Source organism: Cherax quadricarinatus, chromosome 9 (genome assembly GCF_038502225.1).
Source record: "Cherax quadricarinatus isolate ZL_2023a chromosome 9, ASM3850222v1, whole genome shotgun sequence".
Lineage (NCBI taxonomy): Eukaryota > Metazoa > Arthropoda > Malacostraca > Decapoda > Parastacidae > Cherax > Cherax quadricarinatus.
In genome coordinates, this window is record NC_091300.1 from 1,743,823 (window position 1) to 1,766,197 (window position 22,375).

Sequence of the window (22,375 nt, forward strand, 5' to 3'; positions counted from 1 at the left end):
AAGGCCAGTAGATGTGTACCATTAGGTGTTCAGGTACCTACTGCTTAGTTGCGTACCGTGAGGTGTTCAGGTACTTACTGCTTCTAAGGCCAGTAGATGTGTACCATTAAGTGTTCAGGTACCTACTGCTTAGATGCGTACCGTGAGGTGTTCAGGTACTTAATGCTCTAAGGCCGGCTCAGCAGTCCCCACAATGGGTTTGATGACGTACCCAGTGGTACTGCTAGCCGGCGGGTTAACTATTTAACCGCTAGTTTGGCAGGGGGCCGTAACACCATGCCTCAGTAGGTAGCCAATGAGTTAAAAAAAAAACAGACAAATAAAAAAGAAAGCAAAGCACTACGGTTTATTTCTGTTGGAGTCCTTAGGGTCTCTTTCCTAGGATAAGATGCACAAGAGCTGACTAACTCCCAGGTATCTATTTACTGCTAAGTAAATAGGAAGTGCTAAACTTAAGGGTCAAACAAGTATCATATAAATGGTACATAATAGCAACAAGATGATAATTAAGACACATGAATAACATTAGAAATATTATTGGCGAGATGTTTTGCCTGCACTGAAGACTTCATTAGTCAAATACAGATAAAATTACACTACTGGAGCGATCAGTTTTGGTGGAAAACAAGTATATGAAATGAAAAGGTAGTTTTGTGTAATCAGTCCATCAATCACCCTTGGTGAAAGACTACATCAAGCTACTTCTCCACTTCCCCTACTTTGTCTTCCACCAAAGCTGATGAAGCCTGCAGTACAGGAGAGAAACATTATGTTAATAAAGATTCCTAATGTTTCACCCATGTTTTATTTATAATGAGGAGTCAGAGTGCCTGAGAAATGAGGTAATCTGGTTTGAGCCAAGGAAAGAGAAGAGAGACTGGCCCATGTCAGGCCTTGGACCAAACCTGGGTCCTTTCAGATGCAAGCAAAACACTTTAAGTCTGCCTAAAAATGCTTTGCAAAACAATGGAACCCAGAATACTACCTTGAGAAACCCCACATGATGTTGGCAGGGGTTCTGATTCTCTATTATTGATCTTGTTGTGTCCAATGCCTTTTGCAAGTCTGGGTTCACCATACCTATGAGATTCCCTAACGACATCAGTTCTCAGGTAGCCCATCAGATTAATTAGGGAGGTATTGGTTGAGCAGGATCTCCTAAAACCAGACTGGTAATTACGGAGAAAGTGTTTGTCATCAAGATACTTAACTACTTTCTCTAGAATTTTGGACATCACACCAAGTCTATACTAACAGGCCTATAACTGCTGATATCATCTGTACTGTTTGTCTTGAAGATGGGAATGACTCTGGCATCCTTGAACCCCTCTGGCACAGTACATGTATTGGTGGTGGACAAATTTATTATGTATGCAATGGAGATGGCAATTAGGAAGTAGTACTATCTTTTAAGAATTTGGCTGGGATGTTATCTGGTCCAGTACTCTTAGTTGGGTTTAACATGCTTAGCTCTTTTCACAGACAGTCATAAGATACACTTAATACTGTAATAGGAAACTGTTTGGGGTGATGCTTTTATTGCTGTAGTAAGTTTAAACTTATTAGTCATTTTGAAGGTATTTGATGCCACTGGCAGTTCACTGACTAATGTTGATGCAACAGTTGTGTAGAATGAATTGAAATAATTTGCCTCTTTGTTTCATGGCATACCTCATTATCAACATTCAGCACTACGAAGACCAAAAAGGCACAATACCGTGACTGGAGCAATACACAAATAACCTGCACATAGGGGGGTGAAGCTGATGACAACACTTCAGGCTGACTTGGATCATTACAAGTCTCTCCAATGTGTGAGTTATTTGTGTATTAGATCAATCTACAGGTTTATTCCTATACCCCATAACTTTTAGTTGTCGCCAAAGCTTTTTAGGATTATTCTCGCATTCTTTGATCCTTTTTCTCTTCACAGATCTAAACTTACTCACTGTTCAGAACATCCACACTTACTACTGTGCAACCTACATTTACAGAACCTTAAATTTCAATATTAACCCTGACCTAAAACACTTTCCTGATAGTTGTGACAGGACCCACAAGCATAATACCAGACACAAACATCTCTATGACATTCCCCGTGTCCAGCTAAACCTATACAAAAATTCAACGTACATAAAAGGGCCTAAAATCTGGAACACCCTACCTGAAAACTCTAGAACTGCAGACACATTCAACACTTTCAAAACTACTGTTAGAAAACATCTTATCTCCCTGACACACCCCACTGTCAGCTAACTACATGAAAACCGCCCATTCTCTTGTATCATACACATACAAAAAACAACCTAGACCTCCCCTCGATATCTGTGATTCCTCACAATTCGCACCTACACTCACCCAACTGACTATAAACATAGAAATACATAATACAACTATTACCTAATGAATCTTAACTAGTCATAAGTTTGCCTGTGATACTCCAGTGTAGGAGCTTCAATAGAAACTAAGTATTGTACCAAAACAAAACCATTCACATTGCTAAATTTACAAACTGTAATGCAGTTACTTAGCCTTAATACCAATATGCTCAATAATCTGTACCAATATAGAGTTTTGAATTAATCTTAGTCTGCCCAATATGCCTAGTCATGGTAGGTGTGATAGTGGCCCATCTGTAATTAGTTTTATATAATATGTAAACCACACAATATCCTATAATATGTAAACCCCAAATTGTAATCTTTATAGAGAATAAACTTGATTTGATTTTATAAGCATTTGAACTCTGTTCTGTATTCTGTGGGATTCAAAAAGCGCTGCAAAATCCTGCCCATTCCCCTTAAATCTTTTCAGCAACCGATCCCTGAATATGATATCTAATATCTCGACAGTTATCCAGGGTTCAGTTCTTCGTTTAATATTAATCTGGCACAAGCCAAAACTACTAAACATAAGAACACAGGAGTGGAGGAACACTGCAGCAGGCCTATTGGTCTATATCTGGCAGGACCTCCTCAAAGCCAACCCCTATCACTTAAAACATTTATCCAATCTATTCTTAAAGATACCTAAGGCTTAAGCTTCAATAACTCTAACCCATGCTCTGTAGATCTCACTGTAATATTTTTTTTATTATTATTATTTTGTATAGAGAGGTATTACAGTACATAAAGCTCATTTGCATTTATAGACACCAAAAAATTGCAGTAGTGCCATACTGTACAACTTATATCCCTTGAATTCCTCAACAGGATTTAAATCTATCAGGGTCTCTTAGCACAAAATAAATTTATATCATGATATATTTAGGTCATTCTACTAGTCAATATTAAGTTCAATTTCCAGAAAACATACAGGGTGTTGATTCAGTTCTGGGATTACATATATTTATACATTTTTACTGGAAAGCCCTTGTTTATGCAAAGGAGTTGTTAAGCCAAGTAAGCACAAACTTGGTAACAAATGGTACAAAGCAAACAAGTGGTGGAAAAACAAGACTGCAGAGAGGAATTTTATTGGGGCATCTGGCCTGTCACTGGCTTCTTCAGTCAATACACACTGACTGAAGATGTCTCTCCACAGATGAAACATCATTTAGGTTTCTCTTTGCATTTGCATCCATTTCACCAGCAATAAACTTCTAAAAAAAAAAAATTCCATGCAGGATTCACATCAGTGACCACTAATATCGACCTTGATCATATTACCTTCTGTATCTGAGCAGAATTGGGTGGAGGTCTACCTCGTTGAGGAGGTTGATTGGGGTAGGCCATAGTCATGGTGGCTCCGGAGACGCTGCTCTTGCTATTAACACCTACCACAACTCACGCCCTGTCCACTGTCACTTCCAGCAACACAACGGGGATATAATAGCCAGACCTGGGTAGAAAATGTCACTGGAGCGAGGTGCAACACCAAGAGATGTGGTTGTGTGGAAGTGAGTGTTGCCGACGCCGCCGCCGCCGCCGCTCAACACAACATAAACAACACCACCACCACCTGCCAGGCTTACCACACTCACTAACTTTATTTAGGTACTTCCACTCTAAAATACAATTACACAGATTATTATATATAGTGACATACTTGTAAATTACCTAGGAAAACCCACATATATACACATATATATATATATAATATATATATATATATATATATATATATATATATATATATATATATATATATATATATATATATATATATATATATATATATATATATATATATATACAAATATATATATATATATATATATATACATACATATATATATATATATATATATACATATATATTTTTTTTTTTTTTCAACAAACCGGCCGTATCCCACCAAGGCAGGGTGGCCCAAAAAGAAAAACAAAAGTTTCTATTTTTAAATTTATTAATTTATACGGGAGAAGGGGTTACTAGGCCCTTGCTCCCGGCATTTTAGTCGCCTCTTACAACATGCATGGCTTACGGAGGAAGAATTCTGTTCCACTTCCCCATGGAGATAAGAGGAAATAAACAAGAACTAGAAAGAAAATAGAAGAAAACCCAGAGGGATGTGTATATATATATATATGCTTATACATGTATGTGTAGTGTGATCTAAGTGTAAGTAGAAGTAGCAAGACGTACCTGAAATCTTGCATGTTTATGAGACAGAAAAAAGGACACCAGCAATCCTACCATCATGTAAAACAATTACAGGCTTTCGTTTTACACTCACTTGGCAGGACGGTAGTACCTCCCTGGTTAGTTAGTTTAATATGTTTATTATGCACCCCATACCCATCCTGTGGGCGGTAGTCAAAAGATTACAGAGGTACATAATTGGTCCAGGGACTGGACTCCAAAGTTTTGATAGCTGAGCAAGTTACAAAGGTAATCAACTAGATCTGGTCATAATCATGACCAAGTTACAAAGGTAATGAGCTCCAGGTAGAGCTGGTCAAAATCATGACAAGTTGGGTGGTTGCTGTCTACCAACCTACTATATATATATATATATATATATATATATATATATATATATATATATATATATATATATATATATATATATATATATATATATATATATATATATATATATATATATATATATATATATATATATATATATATATATATATATATATATATATAATATATATATATATATATAATATATATATATATATATATATATATGTCGTACCGAATAGGTAAAACTGGTCATTTAGCAAGAATTCATTTAAAATCAAGTCCTTTCTAAAATTTTCTCTTATTATAGAATAATAAGAAAATATAACCTTTATATTATAATAATAAGGTAAAAGGACCCCAATGGAAATAAGTCACTCTGACTTTTTTGGGGTTATCCCAGGTTCTCTACACATATGCTGCTATGTATGATAATTCTATGTAACTGTATTTGTGTATACCTGAATAAACTTACTTACTAACGATATATCTTTTTTTCATATATGTTAATGTAAAAATTAATAATTTTGTACCAAAAGAACCTTAGAATACTTACTTAACCTTATTATAACAAACGCAATTTAATTTAGCCTAATCCAACTAAATATATTTTAGATAAGTTTACAGTAAGTTTTACCTGTTCGGTGGTTCCTGTCTGCCAACCTACTACTAGTCTATAAATATATATTTATATTTTTTAAGCACATCTGCTGTTTCCCACCAAAGCAGGGTGGTCCCAAAAAAAAAAAACTTTTATCATCATTCACTCCATCACTGTCTTGTCAGAGCCGCACTTACACTATAGTTATAAAACTGCAACATTAACACCCTTCCTTGGGAGTGCAGGCACTATACTTCCCTCTCCAGGACTCAAGTCTGGCCTGCCGGTATCCCTGAATCCCTTCATAAATCTTACCTTGTTGGAGTGTGAGCAAGGTACATTTGTGCAGTTTTATAACTGTTTACCTGGAGAGAGTTCCGGGGGTCAACGCCCCCGCGGCCCGGTCTGTGACCAGGCCTCATGGTGGATCAGAGCCTGATCAACCAGGCTGTTACTGCTGGCTGCACGCAATCCAGCGTACGAGCCACAGTCCGGCTGGTCAGGTACCGACTTTAGGTACTTGTCCAGTGCCTACTTGAAGACAGCCAGGGGTCTATTGGTAATATCCCTTATGTATGCTGGGAGGCAGTTGAACAGTCTCAGGCCCCTGACACTTATTGCATGGTCTCTTAACGTGCTAGTGACACCCCTGCTTTTCATTAAGGGGATGTTGCATCGTCTGCCGAGTCTTTTGCTTTCGTTGTGAGTGATTTTCGTGTGCAAGTTTGGTACTAGTCCCTCTAGGATTTTCCAGGTGTATATAATCATGTATCTCTCCCTCCTGCGTTCCAGGGAGTACAGGTTCAGGAACTTCAAGCGCTCCCAGTAATTTAGGTGTTTTATCTCCGTTATGCGCGCTGTGAAGGTTCTCTGTAGTGTGAGTGCGCCTCTGACAAGACAGTGATGGAGTGAATGATTGTAAAAGTTGTTCTTTTCTTTTGGGCTACCTTGCCTTGGTGGGAAACGGCCGACTAACAGTAGGATGGTAGACAGGAACCACCCAGGGAGGTACTACTGTCCTGCCAAATGAATGTATGACAGAAACCACTATTTGTTTTACATGAGGGTAGGAGTGCTGGTGTCTTGTCTGTCTCACAAACACACAAGATAAGAGAAATTTCTTGCTACTTTTACTTACACTTAGATTATACTACACATACATGTACACATTTATGTATACACACTCACCTGACTTTTTAATTGAGTTTTTCTTAATAGTTCTTATTAGTATTATTTTCCTTTCTTATTCATGGGGAAGTGGAATAAAAATCTTTCTTATATAAGTCATACGTGTCGTAAAAATAAGCTAAAATGCCAGGAGCAATGCGTTAGTAACCCCCTTTTCCTGTATAGCTTACTAAAAATAAAAATAAAACCTTAAAGTTGGGATGTTTGAATGTGCGTGGATAATAAAAAAAAAGAGATGACTGTGAATGTCATGAATGAAAAGAAACAGGATGTCCTGGCTCTAAGTCAATATAGAGTAAGAACTAGTATTAGTCTGCCCGAAATGCCTAGGCATACTAGTGGCCTTTGTAATAAGCATTTTATAATATGTAATAATATCTTATAATATGTAAACCCCACATTGTAATATTAACCGAGAAATACCCCTCAAGGAAGGTTCCTTGATGTTGGTGAGGGGCTCTTGATTTAGGGAATTGGATCTGTGCTCCAGTTCCCCGAATTAAGCCTGAATGCCTTCCACATCCCCCCCCAGGCGCTGTATAATCCTTCGGCTTTAGCGCTTCCCCCTTGATTATAATAATAATAATAATAATAATAATAACCGAGAAATGAAGAATTTTAATTTTAATTTAATTTAAAAAACAAAGCTGAAGGAAGTAGGAGAGTTTCAGTGGAGATGAATAAATGGGATTAGGTCAAGAGTTTCTAATAGAGTTAGAGCTAAGGAAGGAGTAGAACTAATGTTGAAGGATCATTTATGGCAGGACAAGAGGAAATATATATGTATAAATTCAAGGATTATATGGAGTGAAATAAGGGTGGGATGTGAAAAGTGGCTTATAGTAAGTGTTTATGCAGATGAATGGTTCAGAGAACCGACATGTTGATAAATTAGACACATGTGCAACTCTTGGGTATCTTTATTGAGGAAACGTTTCGCCACACAGTGGCTTCATCAGTCCATACAAAGGAGAATCTTGAAGAACAGGAGGAGGATGAGGTAATCAGTCCCTCAACCTTGAGTCGATGTGGTCAGTCCACCAATCTTGAATAGAATACGGCATACGAGCTGAGAAGGAGCTTATAAACCGTTGGAAGGAGAGGTGCAGCAGTCATAGGTCGTGTAACATTTGTTCAATGTTGAAGTAGGTCGTGCCCAAGAATTAGGTAAGCGAAGAATTCCCAAGTATTAAGATCCCAAGAAGTTGCAGTGTCTGACAGGTTTGTAGATGAATGTGTCTAATTTATCAACATGTCGGTTCTCTGAACCATTCATCTACAAACCTGTCAGACACTGCAACTTCTTGGGATCTTAATACTTGGGAATTCTTCGCTTGCCTAATTCTTGGGCACGACCTACTTCAACATTGAACAAATGTTACACGACCTGACTGCTGCACCTCTCCTGCCAACGGTTTATAAGCTCCTTCTCAGCACGTATGCCGTATTCTATTCAAGATTGATGGACTGACCACATCGACTCAAGGTTGAGGGACTGATTACCTCATCCTCCTCCTGTTCTTCAAGATTCTCCTTTGTATGGACTGATGAAGCCACTGTGTGGCGAAACGTTTCCTCAATAAAGATACCCACTAGAAGACAAAAAGAATGCAGATGTAATATATACAGACTTTGCAAAAGCCTTCGACAAGTGTGACCATGGCGTAATAGCGCACAAAATGCGCGCTAAAGGAATAACAGGAAAAGTCGGTCGATGGATCTATAATTTCCTCACTAACAGAACACAGAGAGTAGTCGTCAACAGAGTAAAGTCCGAGGCAGCTACGGTGAAAAGCTCTGTCCCACAAGGCACAGTACTAGCTCCCATCTTGTTCCTCATCCTCATATCCGACATAGACAAGGATGTCAGCCACAGCACCGTGTCTTCCTTTGCAGATGACACCCGAATCTGCATGACAGTGTCTTCCATTGCAGACACTGAAAGGCTCCAGGCGGACATCAACCAAATCTTTCAGTGGGCTGCAGAAAACAATATGAAGTTCAACGATGAGAAATTTCAATTACTCAGATATGGTAAACATGAGGAAATTAAATCTTCATCAGAGTACAAAACAAATTCTGGCCACAAAATAGAGCGAAACACCAACGTCAAAGACCTAGGAGTGATTATGTCGGAGGATCTCACCTTCAAGGACCATAACATTGTATCAATCGCATCTGCTAGAAAAATGACAGGATGGATAATGAGAACCTTCAAAACTAGGGAGGCCAAGCCCATGATGACACTCTTCAGGTCACTTGTTCTATCTAGGCTGGAATATTGCTGCACTCTAACAGCACCTTTCAAGGCAGGTGAAATTGCCGACCTAGAAAATGTACAGAGAACTTTCACGGCGCGCATAACGGAGATAAAACACCTCAATTACTGGGAGCGCTTGAGGTTTCTAAACCTGTATTCCCTGGAACGCAGGAGGGAGAGATACATGATTATATACACCTGGAAAATCCTAGAGGGACTAGTACCAAACTTGCACACGAAAATCACTCACTACGAAAGCAAAAGACTTGGCAGACGATGCACCATCCCCCCAATGAAAAGCAGGGGTGTCACTAGCACGTTAAGAGACCATACAATAAGTGTCAGGGGCCCGAGACTGTTCAACTGCCTCCCAGCACACATAAGGGGGATTACCAACAGACCCCTGGCAGTCTTCAAGCTGGCACTGGACAAGCAACTAAAGTCAGTTCCTGATCAGCCGGGCTGTGGCTCGTACGTTGGTTTGCGTGCAGCCAGCAGCAACAGCCTGGTTGATCAGGCGCTGATCCACCAGGAGGCCTGGTCACAGACCGGGCCGCGGGGGCGTTGACCCCCGAAACTCTCTCCAGGTAAACTCCAGGTAAACCCAAGAGTTGCACATGTGTCTAATTTATCAACATGTCGGTTCTCTGAACCATTCATCTACAAACCTGTCAGACACTGCAACTTCTTGGGATCTTAATACTTGGGAATTCTTCGCTTGCCTAATTCTTGGGCACGACCTACTTCAACATTGAACAAATGTTACACGACCTATGACTGCTGCACCTCTCCTGCCAACGGTTTATAAGCTCCTTCTCAGCACGTATGCCGTATTCTATTCAAGATTGATGGACTGACCACATCGACTCAAGGTTGAGGGACTGATTACCTCATCCTCCTCCTGTTCTTCAAGATTCTCCTTTGTATGGACTGATGAAGCCACTGTGTGGCGAAACGTTTCCTCAATAAAGATACCCAAGAGTTGCACATGTGTCTAATTTATCAACATGTCGGTTCTCTGAACCATTCATCTACAAACCTGTCAGACACTGCAACTTCTTGGGATCTTAATACTTGGGAATTCTTCGCTTGCCTAATTCTTGGGCACGACCTACTTCAACATTGAACAAATGTTACACGACCTATGACTGCTGCACCTCTCCTGCCAACGGTTTATAAGCTCCTTCTCAGCACGTATGCCGTATTCTATTCAAGATTGATGGACTGACCACATCGACTCAAGGTTGAGGGACTGATTACCTCATCCTCCTCCTGTTCTTCAAGATTCTCCTTTGTATGGACTGATGAAGCCACTGTTTACCTGGAGTTTACCTGGAGAGAGTTTCGGGGGTCAACGCCCCCGCGGCCCGGTCTGTGACCAGGCCTCCTGGTGGATCAGCGCCTGATCAACCAGGCGAAACGTTTCCTCAATAAAGATACCCAAGAGTTGCACATGTGTCTAATTTATCAAGTGTTTATGCACTTGGAGAAGAGAAAAGTGTAGAAGAGAGAGAGGAATTTTGGGAGATGATAACTGAGTGCCTGGGGAGTTTTGAACTAAGTGAGAGAGTACTTGTGGTAGGGGACCTAAATGCTAATGTGGGTAAAACTGTTGTGGAGGGAGTAGTAGTTTAAGTTTGGGGTGCCAGGGGTAAATGAAAAAGGGGGGCCTTTAACTGAACTATGTATGGAAAAATGTTTGGTAATGAGTAATACATATTTTAAGAAACAGAGGATAAATAAGTATACAAGATATGATATAGCACGCAATGAAAGTAGTTTGCTAGATTATGTACTTACGGTGGCCCGTGGCCTGGTGGCCACGGGTTAAAACATTGGACGTGTTTCCTTACACCGGTTGTCTGTGTTCACCCATCAGTGAAAAATGGGTACCTGGGTGTTAGTTGACTGGTGTGGGTGGCATCCCGGGACAAAATTGACCTAATTTGCGAAATGCTCTGCATAACAAATAACTTTCTATATAGTAGTATGTCACTGATGTCAGCTAGGCCTGTATATCTTGTACATGTACTTGCAGAAATAAAGATTATTATTATTATTCTATGGAAGATGGCGGGACACCAAGAAGTAGGGCTCGATACAGTGATAACTGTCAGTGGCCCTTAAACCGAAGCTCCGTTAACTTTTAGTGGTCCTTAAACGGATCTTCGTTTCCTAAGTAGGTAAGTTTATTCAGGTATACACAAATACAGTTACATAGAATTATCATATATAGCAGCATATGTGTAAAGTACCTACAATAATCCAAAAAGTCAGACAGAGTGACTTATTTCCATTGGCGTCCTTTACTTATTTTAATTGGGGTCCTTGGAACAAATGTGATTTCCTTCCATTCCCCAGGGATTGTATGACTTATAAGGATTTAGATCTTTTCATAAATATTATAATAATATTAGCCTTTGAAACCTTTAACAAGGATAGCTTAATAAAACCAGGCTTCAGCGTCGGCTTCAGTGGAGTGCCAACTTGTTGACTTAGCATGAGGCGTCTGGCTCTGTTGGTGTTTAGACTTGGGGTTCACTTGACTTAAGGACTTCTAGGCTGGCTTTGTTAGTATATGTGTAGAAAACATAGGATAACCCAAAAAAAAGTCAGTCAAAGTGACTTATTACCATTGAGGTCCTTTTAATACCTTATTATTATACTAGAAAGGAGATAATGTCTTATTATTATACTATAAAGGAGATATACTAGGAATAAGGTTAAATGAGTTATTTATATTTACATGTGTGTTAGTTAAAAAAAATAAAAAATCATTCTCCCTTTCTGTCGTTACATTCACTAGGCACCTTTTGGCTCTCTTCTTGAACTGGTTCATGCTATGACTGGCTTTGACATGTGCAAGCAGTTTGTTCCATTCATTTATTGCTGTACAATAAAAGGTATTTGAAGCCTTGCCACTGACTGTGGGTACTACAAAGTTGTGCTGTCTCCCCCTAGTACTATGATTGCTTTGATTCCCAACCTTGACAAAATTGACAGAAAGATATTCTGGACACTGTTTGTAAGCAATTTTATAAACTTGACTTCAGTTGTTTTACTCTGTCTTCAACATATATACCCAATTGCTGTAATTCATCCTGGCCTACATGCTCTCTTGGACCCAGGTCCAGAATGAGTCTTACCATTTTGTTCTGGGTGATATGCAGTCGACATTTCAATTTTTTTTTTTGGTCAAGGCAGAGTACCATGAAGAGCAAGCGTAGTCCATATAGCATTGTATAAGGGCTAGATATAGGGTCCTGCGAGCCTTAGTAGACAAGCACAGTGTCTACCTACTGAGGCTCGCAGGACCCCATGTGTAGCCCTTATACAATGTCATATGGACTACGCTTGCTCGTCATGGTACTCTGCCTTGACAAAGATGTAAATCTGCAAAGATGTAGAGAGACTCAGCAATCAACATTTGCACCAATAACTCACTACAGTTGTGACCGGGTGTGGAAGTGTGAATTGCTCATTACTCTAAAATTTGTTCATGATTGCAGCCATGTATAAACGTAAGTAACCATTCTTACAGTATTCATTACCTTTGTAACTTGTGAGTTCATTACCTTTGTAACTTGTGAGTTCATTACCTTGTACCTAGTTCAGCCATCAAAACTTTGGAGCCCGGTCCCTGGACCCATTGTGTACCTCTGTAATCTGTAAATACCTTTGTAACTTGTCATGATTGTGACTAGACCTACCTGGAGTTCATTACCTTTGTAAATTGTGAGTTCATTACCTTTGTAAATTGTGAATTCATTACCTCTGTAACTTGCTCAGCTATCAAAACTTTGAGGCCCAGTCCCTGGACCAATTATGTACCTCTGTAATCTTTTGACTACCGCCCACAGGATGGGTATGGGGTGCATAATAAACATATTAAACTAACTGCCGTACTTGAGTATTTAACGTTCCCTTTTCTCTTTCAGGAGGAAACTTTGTATTCTTTATAATTCCCGCCCATATTCATGTAACATTTTTTTCCCGGACTCCCGGGAAGTAAAGCTCAAAATGAGTAAGGTTTGGTGGCCTTTAATATTCCTCAATAACAACAACAACACAACAAGAGTCGTCTGGAGGAGGAGAAACCTCGAAGTAAACTACGTGATCTGTAAAGTATCAGTACAGTACCTGAAGTAAGCGCCCTTTGTAACCTTCAGCAATGCATGAAGAGGAAGATCCTAAAGAATACCGGTGGGAGAGTGGATACGAGAAAACATGGTAAAGTATCATTTTTGCTTTTGACAGATAAAGGACCACGTGCAACACCTGGGTATCTTTACAAAACTGGTACCCCTCAAGGAAGGTTCCTTGATGTTGGTGAGGGGCTCTTGATTTAGGGAATTGGATCTGTGCTCCAGTTCCCCGAATTAAGCCTGAATGCCTTCCAAATCCCCCCCCCCAGGTGCTGTATAATCCTCCGGGTTTAGCGCTTCCCCTTGATTATAATAATAATAATAATACAAAACTGGTATAAGATCTGTTTCACTTGATAAAACCTACTGCGTGGGCGAAACGTTGTCAATAAAGGACCGAGTAATACTGCATTTGTGTTTTCATCCAATATCCCCAGGTGCTGTACATGCGTCTTTTTCATTAACCTGTCAGTATTAAATACCTTTGATATAATGATATTTATTTCCTTTTATAGCTTCTGTTGTTTGCTGCTGTACTGTAGCTGCCTTGATATTTCACATATTTTTTTTAATCATGTTGCCTGTCATGCAAATTTTAGTATAACATTTTCTTTTATAAAATAGGGAGGCTATACAAGAAGACGAATCTGGCCGCCTGGAGCCATCGGTGACAGAGATGATACAGCGAGCTAAGCGGAGGAGATTGTTGGATCGAGAAGCCAGTGTGAGGCTAGGAATAATGCGGCACGTCTATATTATCCTGGATGTGTCTCAAGCAATGACAGAGCAGGATTTGAAACCTACACGACAGAGCTGCACTCTGAAGGTTCTCTGAATTTATACTGTGTAATTTTAAGCAGGTAATAGGGATACTATACAATACTGTATTAAAATGTAATATTGTGTCTGTTTGGTACTAATATTACTTATTTGAACAAAGTGAAGACAGTTAAAATCAGTTGAAATTTTAATGAAATTTTGTATACCTTTTAGCCAAATATGTGAAAACTACATTTCCATATTCTCAGTGTCACGAACACATGTAAAACAATATATTCTTATTCTCAATATCTGTAATCCTTCTGGACATTAAAGCATTGATTGTATCCTCTTTGTGTTAATATGTTAGAATCCTCATTCACCATGTGCCAGATCAACCAGGCTGTGATGGATATGTGGGGCAGCAGGCCACTAGTAGTAACAGCCTGATTGACCAGGCAAGCACCAGACAAGCCTGGTCCATGGCCAGGCTCTGGGAGTAGAAAGACTCAAAACTCATCAAAGATATAGTGATGGTTTATTTTTACAATGCTTAACAATTTGCAAATGTTTGAAATTATTTACAAACATTACCTCTCAACCCAGAGCAGGACCGTAACCACAGTGTGGCATCAGTACACAGTACTTATGCCACACAGCACACCGTAGATAAGTATGGGTGCCTAGCAGAAGCTAGGAATTGTTTTCCATACCCTGGAGCACCAGGCGTGTGTTATGTTATTTTATCTCGTCCTGCTGCATGCATTGGCCTCACAAGTGATTTTTAGAATGCTTAGCAATTTGCAGATGAGTAAATGATATTATTTACAAACATTATCTTTCAGTCCAGAACAAGAGCTAAACCTGTCCACTGTGTATCAAAGTACACAGTACTTATGCCACACCAAAACTATACTTGTTCTCTGCCAGTAGTTAAGTACCTTATGTATTGTGTGCTTTGAACAAATACACGAACCACTACAAAACTGCATCCCCACCTACTGTTAACATTCCAGTCTTAATTCCATATGTTCCAGCAGCTTTACCACTTATTCTTCCCATTGCTTTGCATATTTTTCCCAGATTTACCTTGGCACTCATACTCCAACTATACAGTGGACCCCCGCATAACGATCACCTCCAAATGCGACCAATTATGTAAGTGTATTTATGTAAGTGCGTTTGTACGTGTATGTTTGGGGGTCTGAAATGGACTAATCTACTTCACAATATTCCTTATGGGAACAAATTCGGTCAGTACTGGCACCTGAACATACTTCTGGAGTGAAAAAATATCGTTAACCGGGGGTCCACTGTATATTGTTCCATTCTACCCTGTTGATACTCCAATACTGAAACTATGTATAGTGCCAAAACAAAAGCATTCACATTGCTAAACTCACAACTAGTATTTAGTCACTTAGCCATAATACCAACTTATCTCATAATTCTGTAACATTTTAAACCTAAGATTTAATATAAGTCTGCCCGAAATGTCTAGCCATGCTAGGCGTTCTAGTGGTACACTCTGTAATTATTATTTTACTACATGTAAACCACACAATAACCAAATTCTGTAAACTCAGCATTGTAATACTTATAGAGAATAAAGTTTGAATTTGAATTGAATTGAATTGAAAAAGGAATGACATCAACAGTTAGCAACTCAAAATATTCTCTCTGCCTTTCCATTACTTTCCCCTCTTCATCTAACATTTCTTTTTCATTTTTATTGGTAAGTTCATTTGCTATCCATGCTTTCTCAGCTTATCTCTCTCCAAAACGTTTCTTATTCTCAGCAAAATATACTGATGAAGACTCACTCATTTTCTCACTGGCTCTTTTTTTTAATTTCTTAACCACTTGTTTTACCTCATTTAAAAATGTGGAACATATGATTTGTTTCAGATTCTTGAGGATTTTATTAAAGAATTTCATGAGCAGAATCCCATTAGTCAGCTTGGAATAATTACTACTCAGAATAAGACTGCCAAGAGACAAAGTGAACTCAGCAATAACCCACAAAGGCATCTAGAGGTGAGTTCCTCAAGCCACCTGTTAAACAGAGCACAACACACTTGTATGATTTTAGGAGCACTGTAATGATAATCCTAGCTACTACTGTTTTTATTTGGAGAAAACTAATAATTTCTCTCCTTACAGTAATTCTTAATTTTTCCTTGACTAAATTTAATAAATTACTGTACAGTACTACTTCTAAATGCAAAACTTATGCCAAATTGAAGTTGTGTATTTTTTTTTTTAACAAGTCAGCCGTTTCCCACCAAGGCAGGGTGACCCAAAAAGAAAGAAAATCCCCAAAAAGAAAATACATTCATCATTATTCAACACTTTCACCTCACTCACACATAATCACTGTTTTTGCAGAGGTGCTCAGAATACAACAGCTTAGAAGCATATATTGTACGTATAAAGATACACAACATATCCCTCCAAACTGCCAATATAAACAAATAAATAAATGGACTTACAATTCTTATTTTTAGTGTTAAATATTTGTAAAACTAGAGCAATTTAAATAAGCAATCTTTGGTAGAAGTTGACAGGCATAATTATAAGGGTATTGGTGTACTGTATATTAATATAAAAATAAATTCTTATAAAAAAATACATGCAGCAATGTTTTGCCTGTACGACAGGCTTCTTTAGTAGAATGCAGATGAATATTACACTAGAGACAATAGCAGTAATAATTTTGAGGTGATCATTCCCTCATCCTTGGTAGGAAGTGGTCAGTCCCTCAAGCCTTTGTCTTATTCATCAGCTTGATGATATTGTATACTGTCAGTAAAATATTCAGTTTCTCCTTACTGTTTACCATCAGTGTATCAAGAAACTACAAGATCTGCCTGCCAGAGGAGAGCCCTCACTACAAAATTCTCTGGAAGTAGCACTGTCATCTCTGCGCCATTTACCACCTCACACTTCTCGAGAGATTCTCATCATCTTTGCGGCTCTGACTTCCTGTGACCCGGGGGAAATTGGAGCTACTATACAGGTATGTGGAGTAATCTATATGTAGATTGACCCAATTTGAAAATTGGGTCAATATTAGTTAAGTGGTTAATAACAAAAAAGGCACAATACCGTGACTGGAACGATACACAAATAACCCGCACATAAAAGAGAGAAGCTTACGACGACGTTTCAGTCCGACTTGGACCATTGACAAAGTCACACTAACCAGAAGTGGAGCAGGACAGCTACATATAGGCAGGAAGAGATGGTGGTAGTAGTAGTAGTAGTAGTACAAGAATAGTATATAATACCAACAAGATGAAATTAAGACACATGCGCAACACCCGGGCATCCCTATCGTAGACGTTTCGCCATCCAGCCAGCCACTGGATGGCGAAACGTCCACAACAAAGACAACCAGACGCCGCACATGTGTCTTAATTTCATCAGTAGTTGTAGTAGTAGTAGTAGTAGTAGTAGAAGAGGTAGTAGTAGTGGTAGTGGTAGTGGTAGAAGTGGGAAATAAGGAGGACGAGCCAGTAAATACAAAGAAAGGGGAGCACTGCAAGAGAGCTAGGTGCCCACTGAGGGAGAGCAAGCGCACAGAGGTGCGTGAAAGGGGAAGTGGTGAAATAAATGAAGAAGGAACAGAAACATGAGACAGAAGAGAGAAAGACAACCCAGAGGAGAAAAGGAAAGAGGAAAGGGGAAGAGGGAGAAGAAGAAAAAGAAAAAAAAAAAAAAAAAGAAAAAATGAGGAGTCAGGTTAAGTCATGGGTGTTCTGAAGTTTGGAGCATTTTATAATGTAGTGGGAGAGGAAGACATCTACAGAGACGAAGCCAGGGCTAAGGTTCATACAAGGAAAGTTGTGTATTAGAGAGGATTCAACTAGACGGTGACTGTTCGAGTTGGAAGTAGGGAAGACAGTTTTAGCAGAAGACCAGTCAATAGGATGGCTATGATCTCTGACGTGACAGAAAAGAGCATTGTTAGGGTCGGCAAGCCTAACACTATTTTTGTGCTCCCTAAGTCTGTCAGAAAGAGATCGACCAGTTTCTCCAAAGTATTGAAGAGGACAGGAGGAGCAAGAAATAGAGTAGACACCAGGAACATCTGTAGAGGGAGGAGAGGTATGAATGAGATTAGTGCGAAGAGTGTTAGTCTGGCGGAAGGTAAGCTTGATGTCTAAGGGACGGAGAGAATTGTTGAGATTAGAAAGACCGGAAATGTAGGGAAGGCAGAGGATAGAAGAGTTCCCAAGAGTAGAGAGTTTGGGAGAGAAGAAATTGCATTTAGCATGTGAGAGGGCAGAGTCTATGAAATGGGAAGGGTAGCCAAGACGGGAAAACGAATTATGAAGAGTGGAAATTATATACCATTCTTGTACTACTACTACCACCGCCTCTTCCTGCCTATATATAGCCGTCCTGCTCCATTTCTGGTTAGTGTGACTTTGTCAATGGTCCAAGTCGGACCGAAACGTCGTCGTAAGCTTCTCTCTTTTATGTGCGGGTTATTTGTGTATAGTTAAGTGGTAAATGTATTTCTTTAAACAAACTATACCACGGGTGGGGTTTGAACCCGCTAGCTGGCCCAGTGGCTAACGCGACGGTCTGGAGTCTTGAGACTCTCTTACTGCGGGTTCAAACCCCACCCGTAGTATGGTTTGTTTGCAATCGTGTCATTATGATTTCGCGAGTCATATATTTCTTTAAGTTGGTAAAAAGTATTGTCGTTTAATTGTGATTATATAGTGCAGCTTTGTAAACACTTTCTTTCAATTTTTGAAGCAATGAAACACATTTACCATCATTTATTCAATAGCTATCTTCCCAAAAGTACTCAGGCATGACAGTTCAAATGACCATTACAGCATCCCTACCCATCTTTCAAGCTGAAGGCACCGTACTTCCCATGTCCAGGACAAATTATCAGTGTAAATATTTGGAGGCTTCATAAATGTATTAAATTGATATGAAATTACTGATGTATTAAATTTTTAATACGTCAGTAATTTCATATCAAGACAGGGTAACTCAAAAAAAGAAAATAGACTCACTGTAACTTTAAATAAAGCACCAGCATCATGAGTCTTCAGTACTTAAAATTGTGAGTTTCTTCCCTTCATATCATCATTCACATTTACTATGTAAAAATGTAATTTTTTTTTAATTTCTCGTCCAGAAAGTGAAGGATGCAAATATTCGTGTGTCAGTGGTAGGTCTTGCAGCAGAGCTCCATGTTTGCAAAGACATAAGTCAAGAGACAGGTGGCTCCTTCTCAGTGTGTATTAATGATCTCCACCTGAAAGAGTTGATCCATGACCACTTGGAGCCCCCGCCTGCCTCTGTTAAAATGGATCATACACTCATTAAAGTTGGCTTTCCACATCAAATTAATGCTGATGCCAAACCTGCTCTATGCATGTGGTGAGTAAAGCTCGCTAGTGTTGATTCTCTCTTCATTTAATTTATATTAATTTTATTAGTAAAGAAGAAATTTTTGAATATATAGAATGTGTTAGTGGTTAAAAAAATTTGTAGATATGGGACATGTCTCATACCAGGACAAGGAAACTGGAACAGGTTAAAGATAATATTAAACAAGGACTTAAGCTTTGTGAATAGATGAATATAAATGCTCACCATGACATATGCTGGGCACTATTTATATTCATGTGAAATTACAAGAATAAAGGGAGGAAATATGAGATACTGTTATAGATTATTAAACCAAAATGTGTAAAGATGAAAAAAATTACTGATTACAGAAGGGCCCCACTTATACGGCAGGTTAGGTTCCAGGCTACTGCCGGAAGGCAGACATCGCCGGAAAGCAGAATGCCATTTTTTCCACTTATAAATGCATATAAATGCCAGAAAACAAGTTTACACTAACATATATTAAATTAGCAATAGAACTAGGCATTAACCCTTTGACTGTCGCAGGGCCCTTTCTGAAACTGTCATTCTATGTCAATAAATTTTTGAATAAAAAAAAATTATTTTTTCTTATGAAATGATAGAGAATCTTTTCCCGATGGTAATGACACAAAAAGTTTGAAATTTGGTCGAAAACTCACGGAATTACGCTCCCGCGAAGTTAGTGGTCTCGGCGACATATGCATATCGGCGATTTCGTTGACTTTGAGCCCTGTTTTCAGCCAATTCCGTTCCAGTTGACCAAATTCATAGCTATTTCTTTAGAACTCCATTTTATCTATCAGCTGAGTACAAGAAACTGCCCATTTACCAATTTGAACTACCCAATATAGTGGTCAGAATTTGGCAATTTGGCCAATTTCACGCAAATTAAAAAAGATGCCAATTTCAAAATAGGGTCCAGAATAAACAAGGTAGACATTCTTGGCACTAAAATAACATATCCTCTGTTCATTAGTCACATCTCTAGGCCCCTCTTATATTATTATTGCTTTCTATTTTGATTTTTTATTCATACAAAAAAATACAAAATTTACTGTTATGCAGACTATTGCATTATTGTAAAAATGGTATAAATAATATCAGTGCACTAGTGAAAGAATATTAGACTCCCCAGTTGACGTGTATTGGACGTGTGGTGTGATTTGTTTACTCCTGAACATTGGTAAAAATTGAACATTTCCGCTACTTTGAGCTCAGTTTCAAGGTCGGTTTCATCACCAAAGTAATGAAAATCATCTCTATTTCTGTAATATGTTTTCCATTTTATCACCTAAGACCATGAAAACGCGAATACAACGATAAATACTATACGAAAATACACCTCAAATTCCGCGTTTTAATCCAAAAAACGATCAGTTTTTTTCTCATTACGCACTGTGTGCTGCAGGATTTTTTTTATGTGGTGCACACTGACCACACAGACCCATTCTCTCACATTTGGGCCTACCAGCTTTCTCTCGCTTGATTTGAAGCCACTAGAATTATTGAGTATATATACGTCAGAAACAGTGGTGCGTAAGACGTATTTATATGGCGTAAACAGTCAAAGGGTTAAAACAATAAAAAAGTAAAATACACACACAGTACACTCATTATTTACCTCAAAATATTCGAAGTCTTAATGTAGGGCAAAAGGTGAATAGTATTTACTCTAAGAAGTTAGGTGTGGTAGCCCTCCTGGCCACCCCCACCCACACATAATATACTATGACGATGCTTAAAACTCAATAGAGTGATAAAATGCATATACAGTACACTCATTACTTACCTTAAAATATTTGTAGTCTTAATGTAGGGTGAAAGGTGAAAAGTATTTATTTGTAGAAAGTCCTATGGTAGGTAGGGTATTTTAGGGAACTCAGCCTGGCCACCCCACCCACTATTTTATTTATTTTTATTTATTTATTTTTATTTTTATTTTATAATTTGAACATACATACAGAGGTACAAAAAAATACAGGTAAGAGCAGCATGCCAAAGCCACTTGTATGCATAGCATTATGGGCTGGCTTAAAATTAACTTAAGATTAACTAAGCAATGATGTAATCAGTGATAAAACATTATTGTAAACAGATAACAATAAAGCACAAATGAGTATTACAAAGACAGGTCATATGGTTGCATGCATTGCTGTACATTCAGTAGAATGGAGTATTCTGTTAGGTAGTGTATTTAAAAAATAACAAAGTTAGATTGGGTCTTAGGTTTAACATTTATGTGATATAATTGTAAGAAACATTTAAGATATACATTTAAGATAACATTTAAAGTAAAGGTTGGATGCGAAAAGTGGGTCATAATAAGTGTGTATACACCTGGAGAAGAGAGGAATGTAGAGGAGAGAGAGAGATTTCGGGAGATGTTAAGTGAATGTATAGGAGCCTTTGAACCAAGTGAGAGAGTAATTGTGGTAGGGGACCTGAATGCTAAAGTAGGAGAAACATTTAGAGAGGGTGTGGTAGGTAAGTTTGGGGTGCCAGGTGTAAATGAAAATGGGAGCCCTTTGATTGAACTTTGTATAGAAAAGGGTTTAGTTATAGGTAATACATATTTTAAGAAAAAGAGGATAAATAAGTATACAAGATATGATGTAGGGCGAAATGACAGTAGTTTGTTGGATTATGTATTGGTAGATAAAAGACTGTTGAGTAGACTTCAGGATGTACATGTTTATAGAGGGGCCACAGATATATCAGATCACTTTCTAGTTGTGGCTACACTGAGAGTAAAAGGTAGATGGGATACAAGGAGAATAGAAGCATCAGGGAAGAGAGAGGTGAAGGTTTATAAACTAAAAGAGGAGGCAGTTAGGGTAAGATATAAACAGCTATTGGAGGATAGATGGGCTAATGAGAGCATAGGCAATGGGGTCGAAGAGGTATGGGGTAGGTTTAAAAATGTAGTGTTGGAGTGTTCAGCAGAAGTTTGTGGTTACAGGAAGGTGGGTGTGGGAGGGAAGAGGAGCGATTGGTGGAATGATGATGTAAAGAGAGTAGTAAGGGAGAAAAAGTTAGCATATGAGAAGTTTTTACAAAGTAGAAGTAATGCAAAGAGGGAAGAGTATATGGAGAAAAAGAGAGAGGTTA

The 22,375-nt window shown here is 38.7% G+C and overlaps 2 protein-coding genes across 2 annotated transcripts in view; one reads left to right on the top strand and one right to left on the bottom strand.

Moving 5' to 3' along the window:
* LOC128686152 (basic salivary proline-rich protein 2) overlaps positions 1-3,980 on the bottom strand; it is a 41,534-nt gene extending 37,554 nt beyond the window's left edge. The window contains exon 1 of the mRNA XM_070083155.1: positions 3,669-3,980. Within this exon, the coding sequence (XP_069939256.1) occupies positions 3,669-3,740 (72 nt within the window). The 5' untranslated portion in view covers positions 3,741-3,980. The remainder of the gene's footprint in view (positions 1-3,668) is intronic.
* Positions 3,981-12,932: 8,952 nt separating this feature from the next.
* Positions 12,933-22,375, top strand: part of Ssl1 (general transcription factor IIH subunit 2 Ssl1) — a 30,046-nt gene continuing 20,603 nt past the window's right edge. The window contains exons 1-5 of the mRNA XM_053772878.2: positions 12,933-13,190; positions 13,730-13,931; positions 15,773-15,901; positions 16,710-16,883; positions 19,029-19,273. Coding sequence (XP_053628853.1) covers positions 13,132-13,190; positions 13,730-13,931; positions 15,773-15,901; positions 16,710-16,883; positions 19,029-19,273 — 809 coding nt within the window. The 5' untranslated portion in view covers positions 12,933-13,131. The remainder of the gene's footprint in view (positions 13,191-13,729; positions 13,932-15,772; positions 15,902-16,709; positions 16,884-19,028; positions 19,274-22,375) is intronic.